The sequence below is a fragment of the Artemia franciscana genome, chromosome 18, assembly GCF_032884065.1.
Source record: "Artemia franciscana chromosome 18, ASM3288406v1, whole genome shotgun sequence".
Lineage (NCBI taxonomy): Eukaryota > Metazoa > Arthropoda > Branchiopoda > Anostraca > Artemiidae > Artemia > Artemia franciscana.
In genome coordinates, this window is record NC_088880.1 from 7,809,486 (window position 1) to 7,837,064 (window position 27,579).

General features: G+C 35.5%; 1 protein-coding gene across 2 annotated transcripts in view; it reads right to left on the minus strand.

Annotated features, from left to right (window-relative positions):
• The window catches only part of LOC136038559 (C2 domain-containing protein 5-like), a 289,931-nt gene that overhangs the window by 24,944 nt on the left and 237,408 nt on the right, over positions 1 to 27,579 (minus strand). For both annotated transcript variants that reach the window (XM_065721729.1, XM_065721731.1), the window contains exons 19-20: positions 17,199 to 17,324; positions 6,725 to 6,871 (exon numbers count right to left, since the gene is read on the minus strand). In XM_065721729.1, coding sequence (XP_065577801.1) covers positions 6,725 to 6,871; positions 17,199 to 17,324 — 273 coding nt within the window. The remainder of the gene's footprint in view (positions 1 to 6,724; positions 6,872 to 17,198; positions 17,325 to 27,579) is intronic.

Consider the following 27,579-nt stretch of genomic DNA (forward strand, 5'->3'; position numbering starts at 1 on the left):
AGTAATTTCTGTTCGTTTTAAGTTTTAATGTCGCTCCTTACTTTCAGTTAAAAAAACTAGTTTTTTTTATTTAATTACTGGTTAAACATGACCTTAATCAAACCAGGATAACAGAAGAAAAACATTCCTAAGTTTAACAATATGAAGGGAGAAAACGAAAAATTACCCTTACCATCTCAATTGCCTTACATTTTCCGCCATAATCTTATACAGATGGCCAAGTTAGTTGCATGACAGCGAAAAATAGATGTTTACAATAAAGGAAAACAAAAGATAAAACAAGGAATCAGACAGTAAGCAGAAGCAAATAAATATGTAAAGTAAAAAGAGAAAGCAGATGTATTGACCTTGATCAAACAAGGATAACAGAAGAAAAACATTCCTATTTTTAAGAGAATGAAGGGAGAAAACGAAAAATTACCCTTACCACCTTAATTGCCTTCAATTTTCCGCCATAATCAAATACAGATGGTCAAGCTAGTTGCATGACAGTGAACAATAGGTGTTTGCAATAAAGGAAAACCAAAGATAAAACAAGGAATGAGACAGTAAACAGAAGCAAATAAATAAGTAAAGTAAAAAGAAAAAGCAGATGTAAGTGAAGTCAAATCAAGTTTACATAAACTAAGAATGAAAGAAATGATAAAGATCTAATGAAAAGAAACATATGCACTTATTTCAAAATATCGAATACAGAAAAACAGAGTGTTTAACTACACAAATGCACAATTCTTCTTCATGACTTCAAATTCGACATAGGAGAGCCAATCAGACGGAATCAACTTTTCGTTGCTTTTACTAGCCTAGCGTTTCAGACAGAAACTTGCCAGGTTTTAAATAGGTGAGCTTATGAAAATACGCCACACACATAGACCAATGAAATTACAGCCTACTACTTAAGACATAATTATAGGAAAGTAATATATCTTTTGTCCCAGAATGTAAGGGGCCCATGGATAATACATTTTATATAAGCAATTATGAAAAGCAGGAATCACCGAATTTTTTTGGACTTATTAATTTTTGAGAGGAAAGCTGATATAAGAGATGTGCTTTTTTTTGGCTTTTATCACGCCTTAAATATATGTTTACGAACATGAATGGATGAAGAATTAGTGGGAAGAAAAATGTAGCATATATTAATCAGAACTTTTCAGAACCCCCACGTCTCGGAATCTGACAATATATTATGTAAGATAAATTATTATGTATTTTTTATTATGTGATATTTATTTTTTCAATAAACCAATTGATTGATTGATTGCTATTGACCGTTCCTATGGACGAACCGCTGTAACTTCACTGTTGACGCAGCCTTAGCGGAGCCTTGTCCAAAAATCTTATTGATGTATTTAATGATGGACAATAAGCACCGAACGATTAAAGTATAACTCAGACAGCAAAGTTTAATATAAATCCTGTCAAAGACCTAATTACCGCTAATTGTTTGGTTCGATACCACTTTCTAGGGCTATAATTACAGAAAGTTCAGGATGGCTAGGCCACGTTTTACGGACTAGGAATGCCATGTTTCCAAAGATGGTACTTTTTGGAAATTGAAAGTTGTAGTTCAGTTTTTAAGAGTCAAAAGTAATCGTAGAGCAGCTAGCCCTCCTACACCCTAGCCTAACATGGCCATCGCTCAACGGTCAAATAAAAAATAAATCGTCCACGAATAGAGTCGAAAGATTTCATATTAAAGATTTGAAAGAAATGAGTTTCATATAGGGCTGTAACAAGTAAAGGCTAGAAGAGACTGTGCTGGAGGTGCAGCAAGCGTTGCTGTACTGGCCCGGGATGGCTTGTTACTTCAGTGGGTTCTTAGTAGTAGTAATATAGCACCCACTAACGAACTTGATTTTTTTTTGTTTTTTCGTTTAATTTGTTATGGGACCCCAATTTATTTAATTGTAGAAACGATCTACAACTAATGTTTAAGAATTTAACAAATTCAAATAATTCAAGTTAAACTAATTAAAATAGTTACTTCAGAATAAATATAAATTATTACTTTTTTGATCATTAGTGCTATTTATTAAATGATAAGTACTGAATTCATTTTTCCAATATTTCAATTATGTAAGCATAATATGTAAATATGTAAGTGAATAGAAAAAGCAATAAATAATGAATTTGCAGTTTAGTATTGCGAAGAAGACTTATATACTTAATGAAGGTATCGTCCTTCTTTTAGGAGTCCTGCGAATAAATTAAAAACTTATGAATCCTACTTGATTTAGCTTGATGCTTTCTAATCCATAAAGTTATTATGGGATTACTAACTGGAACAACTTTCTGATAGAATCGGTTTAAGCTTCAGATTCCTTATTAGAGAATGAATTGAGGTGGAAAAAAGTTAGGAAGGAGAGAAAGACATCATAAAAGAAAAGCATTAAAGATGAAAGATTTAAGCTTTCGGGATAGCATATTAATTTGACACATGTTTACGGATGGTAAAAAAACTTTTCTGAGTTTTCCTTGTGGCAACACACTAGTGATGATAATTTTAAAAAACACCCTTTCACGAACATTAATTTGACTTCGGTAATTAAAAAATTGCTATGTTATAATTTTGTCAAACAAACATTCTTCATTCTAATTTGGCACACGCAGCCTGAACATGGCCTACGTTCTTAAATTAAGTGAGGTCTACCAATTAGTTTAACCCTTTTCCAGTATATTATTTAGTTCTCAAAACCTAAATGGTAATGGAAAAAATAGTAAAATATTCTAACATATTTATTTCTAATATTCTAACATTCGATCCCAACTGCTATTTCCCACAACCGATTTCCCTAATTCCCTTAACAATTCCCCTAAAAATATTTTTGCTTCATTCATGTTAATGATGTTCTTCTAGCATGCTAACATACATACTTACTTCTAACATACTTATTTCTAATATTCTAATATTCGATCCCAATTGCTGGTTTATTAAATAATAATATTTCTAACATGCTAACATACATACTTACTGCTAACATACTTATTTCAAACATTCTAACATTCGATCCCAATTGCTGTTTTTTTTTAAATAATATTACTTCTAACAAGCTAACATACATACTTACTTCTGACATAATTATTTCTAACATTCCAACGTTCGATCCCAATTGCTGTTTCCCACAACCGATTTCCCTAATTCCCTTAACGACTCCCCTAAAAATATTTTTGCTTCATTCATGTTAATGATATTCTTCTAGGATGCTAACATACATACTTACTTCTAACATACTTATTTCTAATATTCTAACATTCGATCCCAATTGCTGGTTTATTAAATAGTATTATTTCTAACATGCTAACATACATACTTACTGCTAACATATTTATTTCAAACATTCTAACATTCGATCCCAATTGCTGTTTTTTTAAAATAATATTACTTCTAACATGCTAACATACATACTTACTTCTGACATACTAATTTCTAACATTCCAACATTCGATCCCAATTGCTGTTTAAAACAACCGATTTCCCAAATTCCCTTAACGATTTCCCTAAAAATATTTTTGGTTCATTCATGTTAATGATATTCTTCTAGCATGCTAACATACATACTTACTTCTAACATACTTATTTCTAATATTCTAACATTCGATCTTGCTGGTTTATTCAATAATATTATTTCTAACATGCTAACATACATACTTACAGCTAAGATACTTATTTCAAATATTCTAACATTCGATCCCATTTGCTGTTTTTTTTTTAAATAATATTACTTCTAACATCCTAACATACATACTTACTTCTGACACACTTATTTCTAACATTCCAACATTCGATCCCAATTGCTGTTTCCAACAACCAATTTCCCTAGTTCCCTAAACGATTCCCCTAAAAATATTTTTGCTTCATTCATGTTAATGATGTTCTTCTAGCATGCTAACATACATACTTACTTCTAACAAACTTATTTCAAACATTTTAACATTCGATCCCAATTGCTAGTTTATAAAATAATATTATTTCTAACATGCTAACATACATACTTACTTCTAACATACTTATTTCTACCATTCGATCCCAATTGCTGTTTTTTTTTATAATATTGCTCATAACATCCTAACATACATACTTACTTCTAACATACTTATTTCTAACATTCTAACCCAATTGCTGTTTCCCGCAACCGATTTCCCTAATTCCCTTAACGATCCCCCTAAAAACATTTTTTGCTTCATTCATGTTAATGATATTCTCTTAATAAGTAAGATAAAACTACAGTTCGTCTCTACGCAAAATGGTGTAAACACTCTTAATAATATTGGCTTTCGTGTTATTTTTGATAAGCATGGTTATCTAGCTTTTAATTCTAATAACCATTCTCTTATTTGTCTTTATTTTCCTAGAGTTCAAGGGTTTATTACTTTACGTTGGGTGCAAATTAATTTGACTGATGACATTGCTAAGCTTCTTTCTTATTAAGTATAAGAATGTCAATGATTAGTTAAGAGTTACTTAAACGAAATGGTTGCGAATAGAGGTCATTATAACTCGTTTGTCGTACACCTTTTGATAAATATATATATATATATGTTGCCGTGAATTACCGAAATTCGTAAATGTCGACATTCACCGGTGAATGTCCGAAATACCTTTTTCTTCTTCTCCTCCGATTTAGTCAGCGTTGCCAGTCAACGTTTTCAGTTTAATGAAAGGTTTGATGATAACAGAATATGAATATTACATTAAGTTTCGCTAGGTTAGGTTGGGTTAGGCTAGCTTGTGTTAGGTTTATATCCCACTTCTGATATTTATAACCAAATCTAACCTTAACTTATTACCATTTATTCTTTGCACACATATATATATATATATATATATATATATATATATATATATATATATATATATATATATATATATATATCGGTCTCTCAGATGCCACTACTAAAATAGAGTTTCTTGTCTTTGGACCGAGAGCCGTCTCTGCTGATAAAATCCAAGTTGATTATGCTATAATCTCATCTTTCGGTTCACCTAGGTATTTAGGCCTTCCATTTGGAACATAAATTAGTTCCATGAGCCACCTTACAATTGGTTCTTCGAAGGAAAAACTAAGAAAACCTTACGGGTGTCTCCCCACGGTAAAGGGCCAATTTAATAAAGTAACCCTTGGTCGGCAATTTCGCACCAAGTGTATAGTTTTTTACATCCCCTTGGAACATTTTATCTGCCTCTGAAAAAAGGAAATAAAATTGTTATTCTTCAAGTTCTGCAAGTATTTCCTCAGTGTTTCCTATTTAAGGGTGTTTCCTATAGTGTTTATAAGGGTGTTTTTCCTATAGTGTTTTTCCTTTATAAGGAAACTTAGGTGTTTTTCCTTTACAAGGGGGTTTTCCTATAGTGTTTAAGGGTGTTTCCTATAGTGTTTCATATAGTGTTTCCTATAAGTATTTCCTTCAGTATTTCCTTCAGTATTTCCTATTTGGACTCGTATAGTAACATTTCCCAACGGCACGCTGCTTTAGATTTTTCAAAAAAATGGACGAAATATCACGTAAGTTTCATGACTGCTGCAATAGAATTGTTGAATTTCCACTGATGTGTGTTCTATCAACTGAATAGTGTCTTAAGTTCTGAAGTCTCATAGTATTTGTCCCATGTTGAATTAGTACTTAAAAGTTAAAGGTGCCAAAAATTGTGTAATAAATATTGATAGAGAATCCAGAAATGCTATTAATATTATATGAAAACGAAAAAAATTATATGATTGACTATTTTTTGAGATTTATATTCCAAAACATATTGGGAATATGAAACAATAGAATTGTCTCATGCTTTGAGAACTCGTACATCTCAATAAAAATCTCAAATGAACATTAATCAACCACAACATAATAAAATTCGTGTAAACACGATAAACTTACTTGATTTTTATGAGAATTATGTTCCAAAACATACTGGGACATAGTGAATGACACCATAGTAAACACGATAAACTTACTTGATTTTTATGAGAATTATGTTCCAAAACATACTGGGACATAGTGAATGACACCATAGTAAACACGATAAACTTACTTGATTTTTATGAGAATTATGTTCCAAAACATACTGGGACATAGTGAGTGACACCATAGTAAACACGATAAACTTACTTGATTTTTATGAGAATTATGTTCCAAAACATACTGGGACATAGTGAATGACAACATAGTAAACACGATAAACTTACTTGATTTTTATGAGAATTATGTTCCAAAACATACTGGGACATAGTGAATGACACCATAGTAAACACGATAAACTTACTTGATTTTTATGAGAATTATGTTCCAAAACATACTGGGACATAGTGAGTGACACCATAGTAAACACGATAAACTTACTTGATTTTTATGAGAATTATGTTCCAAAACATACTGGGACATAGTGAATGACAACATAGTAAACACGATAAACTTACTTGATTTTTATGAGAATTATGTTCCAAAACATACTGGGACATAGTGAATGACACCATAGTAAACACGATAAACTTACTTGATTTTTATGAGAATTATGTTCCAAAACATACTGGGACATAGTGAGTGACACCATAGTAAACACGATAAACTTACTTGATTTTTATGAGAATTATGTTCCAAAACATACTGGGACATAGTGAATGACAACATAGTAAACACGATAAACTTACTTGATTTTTATGAGAATTATGTTCCAAAACATACTGGGACATAGTGAATGACACCATAGTAAACACGATAAACTTACTTGATTTTTATGAGAATTATGTTCCAAAACATACTGGGACATAGTGAATGACACCATAGCATTGCCCCCAAGGGCTGCTACATGCGCTCTCGCTATGGCAAATACTTCAGAGATAAAACTCGCGACTAAAGTGCTGAATCCTCCGCACTGAAACAATAATAAAAAGAAATGTATGATAGCAAGATCAGATTATTGACAGAACATATTCTATGGTTATTATTCGTTGGTTAATTTTTTTTGTGAATTCCATTTTTGATTGTATTTAATGTTTTTTTTCTCTATAGTTCGTGTTTTTTTATTTGTGTGTGTGTGTTTATTTAATTTTTTGTGTTTGTTTAATGTAAAAAAATTCTAGTCATTATTTTTCGTTTTTGTATGCTTTGCATTTTTTGTGTGTATTTCATTGTTTTACTCCACATTTTAATACTTTTATAGTGTTTTTGTGGGTAAGAAATAAATTATTATTATTATTATTATTATTATTCTTATTATTATTATTATTGCTATTATTATCATTATATCTGAAAATAAGCAGCAGAACTTAACTTTTACTTCTTTACTCAAGACTAGACATAGATAGGACACACCCGGTTTTTTCTGTGATCCCGCCTCTGCAATCCCCAAACAGCCCTTTCTTTATGCGAAGCTAAATAAATACAGGGAAAAACCAAAATATCAAATAGTTTGTACACTGAGATTTATACAGGGTGTCCAATTCAAAAACGAGGGTAGGTATTAGGTATTAGATGGGTAGGTATTAGAAGACACCAACCTGCACAGATTTCGTTTTTACAGATATCGACCCATCTTGAATTGACTGAATCCGAAAATGTCTATTTTTTTACAAAGCGGATGAATTCATATCTAAACGTTTTTTTGTGAATACATGTCACTTACTATAAATAACTTATAAACAAATATAGTTTGTCCATTTAATGATTTACCTTCTCAGCCAAACTTTGCTTTTGAAGAATTTGCTTTATCATTGCGAGTTTAGAAAGGAGCAGCTCCAAAACAAGAAATGAAAAAGTAGTATTTCACTTCATTTTATTTATGTGGAATTGTTTACCATATCTGTATTTGTTACAATAATAAAAACGATAATATTCGATTTTGTAGCTGGGCTATAGACAGCAACACAATAGCTGATTATTCTCCTTGAGCAGTGTCTTCATGATGAACAATTAAGCTTTTAAAAAGATGTTAATAGTTGAGAGGATAGAAAACAAAAATTAGAGAAAGAGAGGAATAGAAATATATATATATATATATATATATATATATATATATATATATATATATATATATATATATATATATATATATATATATATAAAGACAGAGAGAGAGAGAGAGAGAGAGAGAGAGAGGAAAGAGAGAGAGAGAGAGAGAGAGAGAGAGAGAGAGAGAGAGAGAGAGAGAGAGAGAGAGAGAGAGAGAGAGAGAGAGAGAGAAAGAGAGAGAGAGAGAGAGAGAGAGAGAGAGAGAGAGAGAGAGAGTTAAAGCGTTAGAGAGAATTAAGCGTTAACTTATTTGTGTTATTTTCCGGCCAATCTTGGTATTTAATTTTACCTTAAGCAGTTTCATAAATATGATTTTTATGCGATAATAAACCAAAAATATTGTATGTCTTTGGCTTGTGGCTGTTGTTATTAAATAAAAAAAAACAAGTTTCTTCCAACTGAAAGCAAGGAGTAACACTAAAACTTAAAACGAACATAAATTATTACGTATATCTTTTAAAGATCTTTTCTTTCATTCATTTCAGTCACTTGAGAATTGCTCAGCTTGTGACTCTCATTTTCATAGAATAGTTCCGACCTCTTTGGCCATTTTGTTACTATACCTTACAAAATTGGTTCCGCAAATATCACTAATATAAGTTACGTGGGAGAATCTTTCCATGGAGAAATAGTGGGATCTGGATTTGTCAAAATTATTTAAAAAACGACAAGTAATTAAATAGAAAACCATTTTTTTTCAACTGAAAGTAAGAAGCGACATGAAGAAAAATATTGAAAGTAAGAAGCAAAAATATTACGTATGGCAGATGGCTATGAGAGGCAGATGGGTTGCCTCTCAAAAGTAGCTCGCTCTTACGCTTAAGTTTCTTTTTGAACTTTTAAAAATGTTATTATTCCAATTTAAAAGCCTTTGTGATTCAGGAGCCATTCTTAAACAACCGAAAAAAAAAAGAAACTCAGGTTATTATAAGGTTGTTATTAGTTTAAAAAAAGTAAAATTAAAATACAAATTTTGTTTTAATTATTCATGTACGATGAGCCGAATTCAAATCTACATTAATTCAAAAACGTTCAGAACTCAAATAAAAAAACAAGTTTTTTTTACTGAAAGTAAGAGCGACATTAAAACTGAAAACGAACAGAAATTATCCCATATGTGAAAGGGGCTTTCCCTTCCTCAACGCCCCGCTCTTTACGCTAAGGTTTTTATTGCTTTATAAAGTAGAGTTGTGAGAAGAAGTCAAACTTTCGCGTAAAGAGCGGGACGTTGAGGAGGGACAGTCCCTTTACGGAATAATTTCTGTTCGTTTTAATATCACGCCTTACTTTCAGTTAAAAAAAATAGTTTTTTTTTTATTTAACAGAAGAAGAATCCAAAACACGAAACAACAAATTTTATTGCAACCGCAACATACATGTCATAGACTCTTTGTGACCTTGCTTGACTTTTAAAATAAGGAGGGAATTGAGTCTTCAAAAAAAGTTTTGTCTGAATATTGCAAATTTCGCTAATTTTGTGGCACTTGAAACTTCTTCGCGATGAGACTGGTTTTTTAATCGTTTTGCTTTCCGAAGTTTCCCACACGCATATTTTCCAAGTCGGCTACTTTCTATGGCATTTTTCCCACACGCAGTACGGCAAGTTTCCCACACGCAGATTTTCCAAGTCGGCTACTTTCTATGGCATTTTTTTGGCACTATGTTCCCTTTTAGCCAGGCTAAATTCAGGTACAAAGATTGAATTGATCAAACAGTTCGTGGTAACGAACTGTAGTAAGCAGCAACCCGGCTCAATAGTAAACGAAACTCTAAAAAACAGAATTTTGATACTAAAAGATACATCAAAAGAATTGGATTTTATTGCTGATTTTAAATATATAAGTTTCATCAAATTTAGTCTTTGTCATCAAACGTTACGAGCCAGAGAGAATTTGCCTTATTTTGGAAAATAGGAGGAAACACCCCCTATGAATCATAATGAAAATCACACCATCGCATTCAGCGTATCAAAGAACCCTATAGCAAAACTTTCAAGCTCTTATCTAAAAAAATGTTTAATTTCGTATTTTTGCCAGAAGACAGATCACGGGTGCGTGTTTATTTGTTTTTTTTTTTGTTGTTTTTTCCACAGGGGTCATCGTATCGACCAAGTGGTCCTAGTATGTCGCAAGAGGGCTCATTCTAACGGAATAGAAAGGTTCTAGTGCCCTTTTTAAGTGACCAAAAAAATTGAAGGGCACCTATGCCCCCTCCCACGCTAATTTTTTCCCAAAGTCAGCGGATCAAAATTTTGAGATAGCCATTTTGTTCCGCATAGTCGAAAACCATAATCACTTATGTCTTTGGGGATGACCTACTCCCCCACAGTCCCAAGGGGAGAGGCTGCAAGTGATTTTAAATATATAAGTTTCATCAAATTTAGTCTTTGTCATCAAACGTTACGAGCCAGAGAGAATTTGCCTTATTTTGGAAAATAGGAGGAAATACCCCCTATGAATCATAATGAAAATCACACCATCGCATTCAGCGTATCAAAGAACCCTATAGCAAAAATTTCAAGCTCCTATCTAAAAAAATGTTTAATTTCGTATTTTTGCCAGAAGACAGATCACGGGTGCGTGTTTATTTGTTTTTTTTGTTGTTTTTTTCCCCAGGGGTCATCGTATCGACCAAGTGGTCCTAGTATGTCGCAAGAGGGCTCATTCTAACGGAATAGAAAAGTTCTAGTGCCCTTTTTAAGCGACCAAAAAAATTGGAGGGCACCTATGCCCCCTCCCACGCTAATTTTTTTCCAAAGTCAGCGGATCAAAATTTTGAGATAGCCATTTTGTTCCGCATAGTCGAAAACGATAATAACTTATGTCTTTGGGGATGACCTACTCCCCCACAGTCCCAAGGGGAGGGGCTGCAAGTTACAAACTTAGACCAGTGTTTACATACAGTAATGGTTATTGGGAAGTGTACAGACGTTTTCAGGGGGATTTTTTTAGTTTGGGTGGGGGGGTTGAGGAGAGGGGGCTATGTGGGAGGATTTTTCCTCCCATTGAAAATGGGATATTGGAGGAATATGTCATGGGGGAAGAGAAATTCAATGAAAAGGGCGCAGGATTTTCTAGCGCTACTATAAAAAAACAATGAAAAAATAAACATGAAAAAGTTTTTTCAATTGAAAGCATCAAAACTTAAAACGAAGAGATTATTACGCATATTTTTCTCCTCCTAAATTCCTCGCTCTTTATGCTAAAGTATTTTTACTAATTTCAACCATTTATTCTACGACCTTTCTGATTGAGGAGTAATTCTTAAAGAATTGGGACAAAAGTTAAGACTTAGTGTAAAGAGCGAGGTATTAACGTGGGGACAAACCCCTCATATACATAATAAAAATATAAGAATATAGAAGTTTGTTACGTAAGTTAATTCGTAAGTTAATACGTATATTTTTTTACTAGTAATACGATCGTTAAAAATTAAAAGTTCTAGTTGGCTTTTTAAGTAACCGAAAAATTGGAGGGCAACTAGGCCTCCTTCTCCGCCCCTTATTTCTCAAAATCGTCAGATCAAAACAAAGAGAAACCCATTTAGCCAAAAAAAGAATTAATATGCGAATTTTATCTTAATAATTTATGCGCAGAGAGCCAAAATCAAACATGCATTAATTCAAAAACGTTCAGAAATTAAATAAAAAACACTAGTTCTTTTCAAATGAAAGTAAGGAGCGACATTAAAACTGAAAACGAACAGAAATTACTCCGTGTATGAAAGGGGCTGTTCCCTTCTCAACGCCCCGCTCTTTAAGCTAAAGTTTTTTACTGTTTAATCAAGTAGAATTGAGAGAAAGAGTCAAACTTTACCGCAAAGAGTGGGGGCTTTGAGAAGGGAACAGCCCCTTTCATACACGGAGTAATTTCTGTTCGTTTTAAGTTTTAATGTCGCTCCTTACTTTCATTTGAAAAAAACTAGTGTTTTTTATTTAATATACTTTAAGATTCGTTAATGTACATTCTGACATTTTCTATCGTGATTCAATATTTTTCCTTTATTGTGGGTCAATGCATTTTTCCTGTATTGTGGGTCTGTATGCCTCACAGAGGTCGGGGGAGCATGACGGTCCCAAGTCCGCAAATGAGGAGGGTTGGGCTGTGGGCTTGCAACCCACACCCGGGACCTTGAGGGGCAACCCTCAGGGGAAAAACAACTGCAACTGAAACGTCTACAACAGCCTCGGATACATCACCTCCCCAGATAACGACCCCTGCATGCCCCCGGAACCGATTTTTGACTGCGAAACAGAATCTAAAGATGGGTTTTTGGAACGTGAGAACGATGAACCAGTTATCCAAGACAGAGCAAGTTCTTAAAGAGATGAGACAATACCTCATCGATATACTCGTTCTCAGTGAAATAAGGTGGACTGGAAATGGATTAGAGAAGTTCAGTGATGGATATGTCATGGCATTTAGTGGTCACCCTTCCGTCCACCGCGCAGGTGTAGGACTTGTGATGTCGCCACTTGCACACAAAGCAATGACAAACTGGAACCCAGTTAACGAACGTATAATGACAGCTCGCTTCGTATCAAATCACATAAAAATGACCATCATCGCATGCTACGCTCCAACTAACGAAGCTGATGAAGAGGAGAAAGATGCTTTCTATAACATGCTACACTCGGTCACCAAAGACGTTCCCAGGCATGATGTACTCTGCCTGGTTGGCGATGTAAATGCTAAAGCTGGTGCAGACCGACAGTACTGCCCTGAAGTTCTGAGCCCACATGGCATGGGAGAGATAAATGAGAATGGCACACTCCTAATCGATTATACACTAAGCAACGATTTGATAATAGGTGGTAGTATGTTCGACCATGAAACGATTCACAAGTACACATGGGTGTCCCCCGACGGCCGAACGAAGAATCAAATCGAATATTTCCTCATGTCAAGACGTTGGAGAAGTAGCCTATGTGACGTGAGGGGTTTTCGAGGAGCGGATGTTAATTCAGATCACATCCTGATGATAGCCGAAGTAAGAATCAAACTGAAAGCTCAGAAGCGGAAAACTAACACTGCAACACATAAACAATTTGACACCGATAAGCTGAAAGATCCTGACATCCGCAAAAACTTCTGCATATCTCTACATAACAGATTTGAAGCGTTAAATCTGCTCGACGAAACCAATGACTTTGATGTTGAGAATACATGGACCTCAGTCAAGAGTGTGTACCATGACGTTGCGAAGGCCAACCTTGGCTTCAAGAAAAGAAAGAAAGAAGAATGGATATCGGATGACACCTGGAAATACATCAGTAAACGCAAGGAGGCCATTGAGAGAAAAGCAGCGCTTGCAGAAGAAGCTGCAAAGAAAGGAGACTCAAAAATGGTTTATCGACTAACAAACGAGATAGTTGGAAAGAAAACAAATCGTACATCAGGAGGGTTGGGCTGTGGGCTTGCAACCCACACCCGGGACCTTGAGGGGCAACCCTCAGGGGAAAAACAACTGCAACTGAAACGTCTACAACAGCCTCGGATACATCACCTCCCCAGATAACGACCCCTGCATGCCCCCGGAACCGATTTTTGACTGCGAAACAGAATCTAAAGATGGGTTTTTGGAACGTGAGAACGATGAACCAGTTATCCAAGACAGAGCAAGTTCTTAAAGAGATGAGACAATACCTCATCGATATACTCGTTCTCAGTGAAATAAGGTGGACTGGAAATGGATTAGAGAAGTTCAGTGATGGATATGTCATGGCATTTAGTGGTCACCCTTCCGTCCACCGCGCTGGTGTAGGACTTCTGATGTCGCCACTTGCACACAAAGCAATGACAAACTGGAACCCAGTTAACGAACGTATAATGACAGCTCGCTTCGTATCAAATCACACAAAAATGACCATCATCGCATGCTACGCTCCAACAAACGAAGCTGATGAAGAGGAGAAAGATGCTTTCTATAACATGCTACACTCGGTCACCAAAAACGTTCCCAGGCATGATGTACTCTGCGTGGTTGGCGATCTAAATGCTAAAGTTGGTGCAGACCGACAGTACTGCCCTGAAGTTCTGGGCCCACATGGCATGGGAGAGATAAATGAGAATGGCACACTCCTAATCGATTATGCACTAAGCAACTATTTGATAATAGGTGGTAGTATGTTCGACCATAAAACGATTCACAAGTACACATGGGTGTCCCCCGACGGCCGAACGAAGAATCAAATCGACCATTTCCTCATGTCAAGACGTTGGAGAAGTAGCCTATGTGACGTGAGGGGTTTTCGAGGAGCGGATGTTAATTCAGATCACATCCTGATGATAGCCGAAGTAAGAATCAAACTGAAAGCTCAGAAGCGGAAAACTAACACTGCAACACATAAACAATTTGACACCGATAAGCTGAAAGATCCTGACATCCGCAAAAACTTCTGCATATCTCTACATAACAGATTTGAAGCGTTAAATCTGCTCGACGAAACCAATGACTTTGATGTTGAGAATACATGGACCTCAGTCAAGAGTGTGTACCATGACGTTGCGAAGGCCAACCTTGGCTTCAAGAAAAGAAAGAAAGAAGAATGGATATCGGATGACACCTGGAAATACATCAGTAAACGCAAGGAGGCCATTGAGAGAAAAGCAGCGCTTGCAGAAGAAGCTGCAAAGAAAGGAGACTCAAAAATGGTTTATCGACTAACAAACGAGATAGTTGGAAAGAAAACAAATCGTACATCCCTTGTAAAAGATGAAAATGGAGACGTTATTTCGGATCCACAGAAAGCTGACGAGAGATGGGCCTCACATTTCGAGAAAGTCTTAAATAGGCCCAGACCTGATGATCCAGAAACAGTACCGGATACGCCATTTTTACAAATTGACGTAAGTGCTGACCCACCCAGCACGGTAGAAGTGACGACAGCTGTGAAAAAGCTGAAAAATGGACGTGCACATGGAGTCGATGGGATCACGGCAGAGATGCTGAAAGCGTCCCTTCGAGCCTGCATGTTCGTATGGACTGCTCTTCTAGTGGCCATCTGGAACAACGAAAAAGTCCCAAAAGATTGGACCAGAGGTATACTGGTCAAACTCTTCAAGAAAGGCGATGCACAAATTTGTGACAATTGGAGGGGCATCAATTTGACGTCTGTGCCTAGTAAAATACTAGCCTCAGTAATACTACAACGCCTAAGAGCAGCCCTGGACTCACATCTCAGGGAAAAGCAACATGGGTTCCGACCTGGTAGGTCTTGCTCTGATCTTATTTTCATTCTTAGACTGATGGTGGAAGAGTCCAGAGAATGGAACAAAAAGCTGTACCTGCTCTTCATTGATTTTGAAAAGGCGTTCGATTCTGTTGACCGAGACACTTTATGGAAGATTTTGAAATATTACGGAGTACCTGATAAACTAGTCAAAATGATAATCGCACTATATGAGGATAGTGAATGCTGTGTACGCACAGAAAATGGGGACACGCGTTTCTTCAAGATAATGTCTGGCGTCAAACAAGGGTGTGTCCTATCCCCATTTCTGTTTGTCATTGTAATGGACTATATTCTACGACAGTCTTCAGGCATTGGAGTGAAGATTAGCAGCCGACTGATCTCCGATTTGGACTTCGCAGATGACGTTGTTCTTCTTGAAGAAGCGAAACTGCGACCGCAACTGCTACTCGACACCATAGACGAAAAGGCCGAGAAAAAGGGACTTGCAGTAAATGTCAGTAAAACAAAGAGTATGGCCACATCTGACTCCCCACTCATATTAAAATGCAAAAATAAAACTATTGAGCAGGTCAAGGAATTTAAATATCTTGGGAGTTGGATCGAATACGATGGTGAAATAGCCAACGAAATCAAGAGGAAAATTGGACAAGCGACATCGGCTTTTAGCAAGTTGAAACCAGTCTGGCGCAGTAGTAAATACTCTATGCGCTTGAAGCTCCGCCTCCTGAATAGCAATGTGATGTCCAACCTCCTCTATGCTAGTGAATGCTGGAAACTAAACACCCAGCTAGAGAAACGTGTCCTAGCCTTTGAAAACATGTGCCTTAGGAGAATCCTGAACATATCGTGGCAGGAAAAGGTCACCAACATAGAAGTTCGCCGGCGAACCGGTCAGCCATTAGTTACTGACCTTCTGAAACGTAGGAGATGGACATACCTTGGCCACGTCCTCCGTATGCCAGAGGATCGACTCCCGAATACAGTATATGATTGGCGTCCCGAGCCAAAAAAGGATTCGACCAAGACACACCTTACGACGACAGTACGACCGAGACCTGAGAAATACGGAGTTGTCTCTTCAACCACAGTGGGAGGACGTCATGGCTGCAGCTCAGCTCCGAGATGTCTGGCGAGGTTTCGTAGACGCCCTATGAGCCACCCCTGGCTCTGGAGGATCTAAGGTCTAAGGTAAGGTCTAATTGTGGGTACGAAAAAGAAGAAAAAATATTTGTCAGACAGCTAAGTAGATTGTTCTTCCATTGTCATAAATTGCATTTCTTGATCACGAATTACAATTGCGCTCTGCTTTATTCCTTTATTTAATTATACCCTGATTGGCACATTATCACATACTGACGATGCGGTGTTAAAAGGTCTCCATAAAATCATCACAAAATAAAGAAAACATATTATTTGATCAATTTTCAATTCAGTTTTTTAATGCTCTGTTAACACAGTTTTTTTTCTTTTTTTAATAGACATTGTAATTTTTGATGAAATCTTGCTCCTGACATTTTCTAAAATATGATTAATTAAATAATATAATACTAATATATATTATAATTAATATAATTAATTACAAAAGCAACAATGCTAGAGGAGTTATTACCCCTCAATGTTCCTTTGGGAATGTCCAATTACAGACAATAACTGGGTTGGAACTGAAAGCATATACACCAATATATTACGTATCTGTGTCAACCGAAGAAATTACACCCGTTGTCTTGTATTTTGTTTTTTCTTTTGTTGTTGTTTTTTCTACAAACTATAATTCTTCTTAGAAAATTTTTACGATAATCTTAAAAACGAATCGATTCTATAAGAAACCTACAACATATTATAAAAAATACAAAAGAACAATGCCAAAGGGATTGTTGCTTCATGGTCTTTTTGTAATAATATCCAATTAGAGAATAATTGCGTTGAAAACATACAAAGCAGTAACTTGCTTGCAGGAACACCCACAAATTAGAAAGTTTGAATAGGCCTTGATTACCTCTCGAATGCTTGTCGACTCCCGAATGAAAAAGAAATTAAGATTTCCAAGATATTTGTCGATACGTGAGCCTGGTACTTGAGACAGTGGTGTAATCTCAATGACTGGATGATCACTATGAGCAGCCTAAAATAAAATGCAAATTAAATAAAATACGTGAAAGCTTTACCACTTTTTCGGGTGCATCATATAATAACCAAATCTAAAATTAAAAGGGGAATACATGTTTTTTTGAATATCATAGGCAACGCTAGAGCTAGAGTGTATCAATGTTTTATTATTATAATTTTTTTTCCCAAACGCACTTCGTATGGAAAAGGTCGTCATTTAAACTTCGAAGGGGGTTCAATCGGTTGGAATCAAAAGTTCTTAAGAGTCAAAAGGTATCAGAGAGCAACCAGCCCCCCACACTCCGTTTTTAACACAAATGCATCAGATGAGATAGCCATTTTGTTAAAATAGTTCAAAGGTCAAAAAGCTCTACCTTCAGGGTTGACAAAACATCCCACAGGAGGAGGCTCATTCGATTAGAAATCGAAAGTACTAGTTCCCTTTATATGAATCAAAAGTTATCGGAGGGCAACAAGCCACCCCAAGCAATTTTCTATCCAAATGTATCTGATAAAAATTTTGAGACAGCCATTTGCTTCAAAATGGTTTAAAGGTCAAGTAAGCATACCTCTGGGGTTTTGCACCCTCCACTCTTTATCCCCTGGTTCAAGGGCCGTAAGTTATGCAAGTTGTCTATTGTTACACATATCAGGTGTTTTATTAAGAAAAGAGGCCTTGTTCGATCCTGGGTTTTCATAAAATCTTAATGTATTAAGGTAAAACTTCAAGGAAATTTAAGAGGGATGCCAAACAATCATAATACACTTTTTCCTTGCTGGATGTGAAAAGAGAATATCAGCAATATTTAAGGAACGGTTAGCAGTGTCAGGTTGAAACTTCTAAGGCACGTTGAGGGATGTTAAAGAGAGATCGGAGGGCAGCCCCCCTTGGCCTTTTTACATACCCGCTCTCCTCAAGCATGGTCCAAACTTTGGAACTGTCATTTTCCTCAAACGAGTCAAAAGATCTAATAGCTATGCCTCCAGGGATGCCATGCCCCCCCTCCACAGCCCCAGAGCAAAGATTTTAAATTATGCAATTATTTACATGTAATTTATGCAATATCCATTGTTTACAAGAAGGATTTATCATTAAAAAAAGGTGAAAGTTTTTATTCTGGGTGTATCTGAGAAGGTCAAGGGTATTAAGGTGACACTTTGGATAATGTAGAGGGATATCTTAAACTAAGTCAAAAGGCACTATGTGCATCCGATTTATCAAGAGAGTAATCTACATTATCGTGAGAATAGCCGTCGGTACCAAGTTGAGACTTGGGAGGATGTTTTAAAGTAGCCAAAGGACTACCAGCCATCTCCCACGTCTTCTTTAGCAGCCCTCTCTCTCTAAAAACATTTGATCAAAAATTTGAAGTAGCCATCCTGCTCAAAATAATCTCAAGACCAAATAATTATGCCTTTGAGGATAATAAAATCCAAACCAGCTGTGGAGAGGAATACCGAACACAATCAAAACATGCTAAGTGCATGCTGGTTATCAAAAGGGCGTATCAGAAATATATAAGGGACGGCTAAGGATATTAAGTTGAAAATTGCAGGGTATGTTGAGGGGGATTTTGAAATATGACTGAAGGGCTAAAAGGCCCCGTTACACTTTACTGATATCCCCTCCCCTTAAAGTCGATTAAAATTTTGAAATGATGACTTTGTTAAAAAAATCTAGTAACTATGTCTCTAGGGACACAATGCCTCCCAAAGCCCACAGAGCAAGTATTGCAAATTATACGATTTACCCTTTTTGATTGTAAGACTTATCGTTAGAAAAAGAAAGAATGTACTATTCTGATTATTTTTGAAATCAAGGCGAAACTCCGAAGAATGTTGACGTGGATGGCTAGCTAAATCAAAAGATACTATGTAAATCCAGTTTAAAAAAGAGGCGTATCTGCAACATCTCCAGAACGGCTGAGTATATTAAGTTCAAACTCTCAGGGCAAGTGGACGGAGGTATAAAAATGATCAGAGGGCAACCAGTCCTCCTCTTGTGGCCGTATTAGCTACAATATTTCCAAGACATCTGATCAGAATCTTAGAACATCCATCTTGTTCAAAATAATCGAAAAGTGACACAACTATGCTTCTAGAGGTGACGAAACCTCCCACAGCCCCAGAGGCTAGTGTTGTATGTTATATAAGTTGCCCATTGTTTATATATAAGACTGGTTATTGGAAAAAGGACATGTTTGATTCTGACTCTCCAAAATAGCTAAGAATATTAAGGTAAAATCTTTAGACAATTCTGAGGGAGATGTCAAACAAAGCCAAAACACTTTATATGCAAGAGGACTGACAAAAGGCAAAAGTAGCAACATCTAAGAATGGCTAAGGGTATTAAGTTTGAATAAAATCATGTTGTGAGGAAAGTTGAAAAAGAAACGGAAGGTAACCACGATATAAATCACAAATATTTTCTTTTGTACTTACAAAATTAAAAATAAAAATAGAAATCACAATGAAATTTTTTTTTAATTGTTGAGTTTCAAGGAATTAATATCATTATACATTAAATATTCAGTTTATTTTCGTTAATTCTTTCCAGGCATCTTGATTATTATAGTGATTTTATATTTATTTGTCGTCGATGTTACGAAAAACAAAAGCTTAGTGTTCAAGATACATATAGTATACATATAGATACATATAGATAAGATATAGATATACATCTAGATATAGATATACATAAAGATATACATATAGATAAGATACATATAGTTTTCATTTAAACGCAAATTATGCAATAAGCTTTAGACTTTGTACGGTTAGAGAAGGGGAGAGAGAGAAGTAGCCAAACTCCTTTGAGTGTATAAAATTTTTTGGTTTAAGTTTAACTTGAACATTCAGTTTCCTTATTACTCGGTTTAAGATTTATTTATTAGTCTATATTAGGACCTGTTATCTCTATATCATCCATCATGCTTTATTTTAATTTATGTTCGTTGTGGGTTTTATTTATTCTTTAATAGCAACTTCTATCGTTTTGAGTTTGAATTATTGATTTTTTTTTTTCAACTTCTACAATCCAATTATGCAAGTCTTGGACTTTAATTTAATACCACAAAGTTCGAAGTTTTATTTCTCAACTGGAAGCAAGCTCCGACAGGATAAATTCATTTTGACATCAGCAGATTCAAGCCCCTTTGCCATGTAACTATCAATAGACTCCCCATCGATTCCTCAATAGTCACACAAATCGACTCCTATTAGAAGACAATGAGCATCGATTCGGTCTATATTATGCATCCTTTCTCACGATAAAGCTAGGTTTCAACCTCTATCTCCTATTAAAACTGTTTAAATCCCTTCACAGCTTTATCTATATAAAGCATCTACTATTACTACCACTATTTACAACTCACTGTAGCACCAAGCAGCCCGATGCCACCACAACTACGCATGCTCTTCCTTCATCCCAATCTGTTCAAAGTCATCCTCTTTACCACCTTCTAAGAAGTTCAAATTTCCCGCAAATATTTCCTCACAGACTCATCCCACGGCTTTTAGTGATGACCAACTTTTCTTTTGACCCTAGATGGTTGTCCGAAAAGGACGATCTTCGGTAATCTGCCATACTTCATCCGCCAAACATGTCCTAACCATTTCAACTATTCAACTTAACTATTCAATTTAATTTAACATTTTTATTAAACATAACTATTCAACTATTCAATTTAACATTTCAACTATAGCCCTAGAAAATGGGATGGAGCCACATTTTTTGTACAGATTACTGTTACGAATACTGTCAGTCAAACGGATACCCAAAGCAATCCGTAGATAATTTCTCTGGAAGACATCTAACAAATCCTCCTCCGTCTTTCGGATACTTGATCATTGTCAACACTGTAGCTTCCAAAGTTTCAACATATTCTGATCACTTCCCTGTTTTTGTTCCCTTCACGGATTTTCTTCGTTTCCCCCTTTGGACGCACAATTCATATCTCATAAGAAAATTCAGCATAACCGACCCTATTGCAACCGCATAAAAAACAGTTCTGTATTCGATTGAAGAAGATGAATCGTCCTTATTCTTCAGTACTGACACATAATTTATCTATATATTTGTTGTGCATTTAAATGTAAAAAAACCCATCGGTTTCGGTCCTCTTCCTAAATTTTATCGAAGTTATGGTGTGTCAAAAAGTACGGATAACTTACAAGAGAGGGAGATTGGTGCAGTTGGTAAAATGATGGTAGTAATAAGTGAAAAAAAAAACGATTACAAAGCTTGAAAAAACGTCAAGTGTTGCCAAACGCTAGATGGCGTTGATAGTTTTTTGTGAACAGTAGCGCCAGTTTCTACTCTTATAAGCTATCTATGCTCTTTATGCTGCATTTTAATTATTTAGTTCTGGATGTAATGGGCCTTTTTGACCTGATCCTCGACTCCGTTTGGAGAGTCTACCCATACTAACATTAACGATAAAACTTGTTTGCTTTGCTTTAATGTGTTTCTTATTCTTTCTCCTATTGTTTATGTTTGTCTTCTTCCATCTTTGTACGACAAGTTTTCACTTATATAGGCAATCTAAAAAAACTTAAACCTTTCTTATTGACATGATTAGGAACAAGAAAGAATATATAAGTAAAGCTATCTCATCCAAGAAACTATTTGTGTACAAAATTAACTAAAACATCTTAGGATACATACATTCTAGAAACTATCTCAGTCACAGTTCCTAATATTATTCTTTTGTCTCCGCCCTTTATCAAGGTAGCCAAATTTAGCCCTTACGTAGCCAAGTAGACAAGGTAGCGCTTTGACAATCGGCCAGGCAAAAAGCTAAATATGGTTATATATAATAGGAAACGCCCAGGGAAGAGGGGTAAATGGAAAACAAAAGTTCGCCAATGCCCATTTATCTATAAGTTTGTCGCCTTGGGGAATCATTCTACAGAAGTCATTTGATAATACTTCAAGGCGAGGTGCACCCGACTTCAACTGATGCACGATGCCCATCATCCCATTATCATCATACATACATACATGTCCATCATTCTTCGCCAGGGAAAAAAAGTCTCATAAGGGCTAATGACCAAAACAATTTTACACAAATCAGGAATTTCTTTTTTTATTTTTATTAATCAGGAGAATTTTCCGGCTTTGGAGGCGGGGAGGTTATTCTACCAAAACCATATTACATTACTTCAAGTGAGGGTATGCCTTCCACCTGATTGCCTCTGATGCATCGTTAGGCACATCATAATACTTCATCATAAGAAACAGAAGTTCGAAATGGGCAAATGGTCCAAAAACCTTTACACATCTACCCGAGCTACCCAGTATTCATGTTTGATGTTTTGATAGTTTTAGTTATCGCTCCCAATAAAAAAAAAGTTCATTTTTTCCTTAAAAAGTAAGTTTTCAATATCAAACCTCATTGTAAACTTACGTTTTAGAAGCTTGCACCGAAATTTAAATAAATCAGTACTTGAAGTTTTTAAGATTAATGCGAAACAAATCTACTTTTTGAGAATTTGAAAGAACTGATTTCCCAATAGATTTTTATTTATGTCAGTGGAATACTCAGTAATAAAGGAAAGTTAGCTTCCACGCTAAATTTTGACTCTTTCTCTTAACTCTACATTTTAAAACAGTAAAAAACTTTAGCGTAAAGAGCGGGGCGTTGAGAAGGAAAAGCCCCTTTCATATACGGAGTAGTTTCTGTTCGTTTTAAGTTTTAATGTCGCTCCTTACTTTCATTTAAAAAACTTTTTTTTTATTTAATTTCTGAACGTTTTTGAATCAATGCATGTTTTGATTTTGGCTCTCCGAAGAGGAATAATTAAATCGAAATTTGTATATTTATTTTTTTTTGGCTAAATGGCTTTCTCATAATTTTGATCAAATGATTTTGAGAAAAAAAGAGCGGGAGAGGAAGCCTAGTTGCCCTCCGATTTTCGGTTAATTAAAAAGGCAACTAGAACTTTTAATTTTTACGAATCTTTTTATAAGTAAAAGATATACGTAATTTGTAAATTAGCTTACGTATAGAACTTTTGTATTCTCATGTTTTTATTACATATATGAGGGGGTTCGCCCCCTCGTCAGTACCTTGCTCTTTACACTAAAGCTTAAATTTTGTCCCAATTTATTAAGAATGACCCCTGAATCACAAAAGCCGCAGAATAAATAGTTGAAATTACTAAAAATACTTTAGCGTAAAGAGCGAGGTATTAGGAGGAGGTGAATAATAATTTCTGTTCCTTTTAAGTTTTAATGCTGCTGCTTACTTCCAGCTGAAAAAAAACTTTTTCATATTTATTTTTTCATTGTTTTTTTTTAAGTAGTGCTAGTAAATCCTGCGCTCCCTTCATGGAAATTTTCTTCCCCCATGACAAATTCCTCGATGGAAAGTTCCCCCAGCATATCCCCCTCTTCTCAACCCCTGCCTCCAACCAAAAAAATCCTCCTGAAAACGCATGTACACTTCCCAATAACCATTACTATATGTAAGCACTGGTCGAAGTTTTGAACTTGTACCTTCCCACAGGGACTGTGGGGGAGTAAATCGTCCCCAAAGACATAGTTATAAGGTTTTTCGACTACGCTGAATAAAATGGCTATCTCAGAATTTTGATCCGTTGACTTTGGGAAAATAATTAGCGTGGGAGGGGGCCTAGGTGCCTTCCAATTTTTTTGGTCACTTAAAAAGGGCACTAGAACTTTTCATTTCCGTTAGAATGAGCCCTCTCGCAACATTCTAGGACAACTGGGTCGATACGATCACCCCTGGGAAAAAAAAACAAAAAACAAAAACAAATAAACACGCATCCGTGATCTGCCTTCTGGCAAAAAATATAAAATTCCACATTTTTGTAGATAGGAGCTTGAAACTTCTACAGTAGGGTTCCCTGATACGCTGAATCTGATGGTGTGATTTGTGATGTGATGGTGTGATGATGGTGTGACCATGTGATGGTGTGATGGTGTGTTTTTAAGATTAATGCGAACCAAATCTACTTTTTGAGAATTTGAAAGAACTGATTTCCCAATACATTTTTATTTATATCAGTGGAATACTCAGTAATAAAAGAAAGTTAGCTTCCAAAGGAAGTGAAGAAGTCATGCCCATTCTCAAGTTTCTTCTGTCCAACCAATCCATAAAAGTAAAGCCATGTCCTTTACTGTTGTCGTCATCTTAAGCATATTAATAGCTTTTTAATCGCTATTAAATAAAAAAATAAGTTTTTTAAATGAAAGTAAGGAGCGACATTAAAACTTAAAACGAACAGAAATTACTCCGTATATGAAAGGGGCTTTTCCTTCTCAACGCTCCGCTCTTTACGCTAAAGTTTGACTCTTTCTCTTAACTCTACATACAACAGGTAAAAATTTTAGCGTAAAGAGCGGGGCGTTGAGAAGGAAAAGCCCCTTTCATATACGGAGTAATTTCTGTTCGTTTTAAGTTTTAATGTCGCTCCTTACTTTCATTTAAAAAACTTGTTTTTTTTTTCAATTTAATTGCTGAACGTTTTTGAATCAATGCATGTTTTGATTTTGGCTCTCCGCAGAGGAATAATTAAATCGAAATTTGTACATTTATTTTTTTTTGGCTAAATGGCTTTCTCATAATTAAGATCAAATGATTTTGAGAAAAAAAGAGCGGGGGAGGAAGCCTAGTTGCCCTCCGATTTTCAATTAATTAAAAAGGCAACTAGATCTTTTAATTTTTACGAATCTTTTTATAAGTAAAAGATATACGTAACTTGTAAATTAGCTTACGTATAGAACTTTTGTATTCTCATGTTTTTATTACATATATGAGGGGGTTCGCCCCCTCGTCAGTACCTTGCTCTTTACACTAAAGCTTAAATTTTGTCCCAATTTATTAAGAATGACCCCTGAATCACAAAAGCCGCAGAATAAATAGTTGACGTTACTAAAAATACCTTAGCGCAAAGAGCGAGGTATTAGGAGGAGGTGAACCCCTTATATGGGTAATAATTTCTGTTCGTTTTAAGTTCTAATGCTGCTGCTTACTTCCAGCTAAAAAAAAAACTTTTTCATATTTATTTTTTCATTGTTTTTTTTAAGTAATGCTAGTAAATCCTGCACTCCCTTCATGGAAATTTTCTTCCCCCATGACAAATTCCTCGATGGAAAGTCCCCCAGCATATCCCCCTCTTCTCAACCCCTGCCTCCAACCAAAAAAATCCTCCTGAAAACGCCTGTACACTTCCCAATAACCATTACTATATGTAAGCACTGGTCAAAGTTTTGAGCTTGTAACCCCTCCCACAGGGACTGTGGGGGAGTAAGTCGTCCCCAAAGACATAGTTACAAGGTTTTTCGACTACGCTGAATAAAATGGCTATCTCAGAATTTTGATCCGTTGACTTTGGGAAAATAATTAGCGTGGGAGGGGGCCTAGGTGCCCTCCAATTTTTTTGGTCACTTAAAAAGGGCACTAGAACTTTTCCTTTCCGTTAGAATGAGCCCTCTCGCAACATTCTAGGACAACTGGGTCGATATGATCACCCCTGGGAAAAAAAAAAACAAACAAATAAATACGCATCCGTGATCTGCCTTCTGGCAAAAATATAAATTCCACATTTTTGTAGATAGGAGCTTGAAACTTCTACAGTATGGTTCCCTGATACGCTGAATCTGATGGTGTGATTGTCGTTAAGATTCTATGACTTTTAGGGGGTGTTTCTCCCTATTTTCTAAAATAACGTAAATTTTCTCAGGCTCGTAACTTTTGATGGGTAAGACTAAACTTGATGAAACTTATATATTTAAAATCAGCATTAAAATGCGATTCTTGATGTAGCTATTGGTACCAAAATTCCAGTTTTTAGAGTTTTAGTTACTATTGAGCCGGGTCGCTCCTTACTACAGTTCGTTACCACGAACTGTTTGATTCACCACTAGTAATTCGAGCAGAAAATATTTTTTATACATATCAAATAAAAAACAAGTTTTTTCAAATAAAATTAAGCAGTAAATTTAAAATTTACAACGAGCAGAAATTATTACGCATATGAGGGGTATATGAGCCAATTTGAAAAAAGATAAAAGCTTCCTACTTATTGCAGTTCTAATTAGGATATATACTTTCATTAAACACAGGATTCCTATTTTTCTAAATACTTCCCAGTTAGAAGCAAATCAGTGAATGTATTAAGACTACGCAATATATGCGACTTAAAATGTATACAACTAGCCTTAATTAAACAAAAATATTCATAGATTAATCATGAACAACGTCTTTTGTGTCCTTCTCTTCTTCCTAAAAGAGCCTGGTGTGACGAAATAAAGCTACGTATAGAAATAGGAGAAATGGAGATTTATGACATTACGCCTGTTTCATCGGATAAAAGAAATGAAAATATATTTCCTAATGGCTATTAAATTAATAACTGATTCCAAAACATTTAACTCTGTACAAAAAGCATGAGCAAATAAATCACAGCTTTTGATTCTGGAAGATTATTTTAATACTTAACACTAGTGTATAATATTTTATATCCATATTTAAAAGCTTTTATTACGCTCGGTTTGTCGTGATAAAAGAGATAGTTAAAAGCTTTTAACTATTAGTTTTTTGCATCGTAGAAAGCCATTCTCCTACAAGCGGCATACAGTAATATACACCTCCGATTTCGTTTCATTAGTAAACTTGAGCTGGAGGTCCTAGGACAAAATAAGATTGCTAACAAGATTTGTGAAAGGTAAATAATATTAGATTATTGGTGACAGAATATTTCATACTAACTGTATGAACATTTCTTTAGCTCTGAAAAGCGGATAAGAATGTATATAGTTGGTGAAGAAATAATTAAAAAAAAAGTTACCAAAAAATAATTAGTTATACCCTAAACTTTTAAGGTTTCTATGGAAGGGATGGTTGTATAAACTTTAGAGGAGGATCATTTTCTTGAAAATTTGAAATTCTAGTTCTCTTTTAAGAGTCAAAAGAGATGGAGGGCAGCTAGCCACCCCCCTCCCCGAATACCCTTCTTCACCAAACGAATCTGACTAAAACTGGGAGATAGCGATTTTGCTCGAAACAGTCCAAAGAACGTATAAAATTGCCTCTAAGGTTGACACAGCCTCCCGATGCGCCGGGGATAGGATTGTAAGTCATGCCCTGAGGGCATGTAAGGTTTTTATGTAATGGGTGGTCGTACAAACTTCAGATGGAATTCATTTGATTTTAAATTGGAAGTTACTGTGCCTTTTTTAAGAACCATCAGTAACTAGAGAACAACCAGCCCCCACCCCACACTCATCATTTCCCCAAAGACAC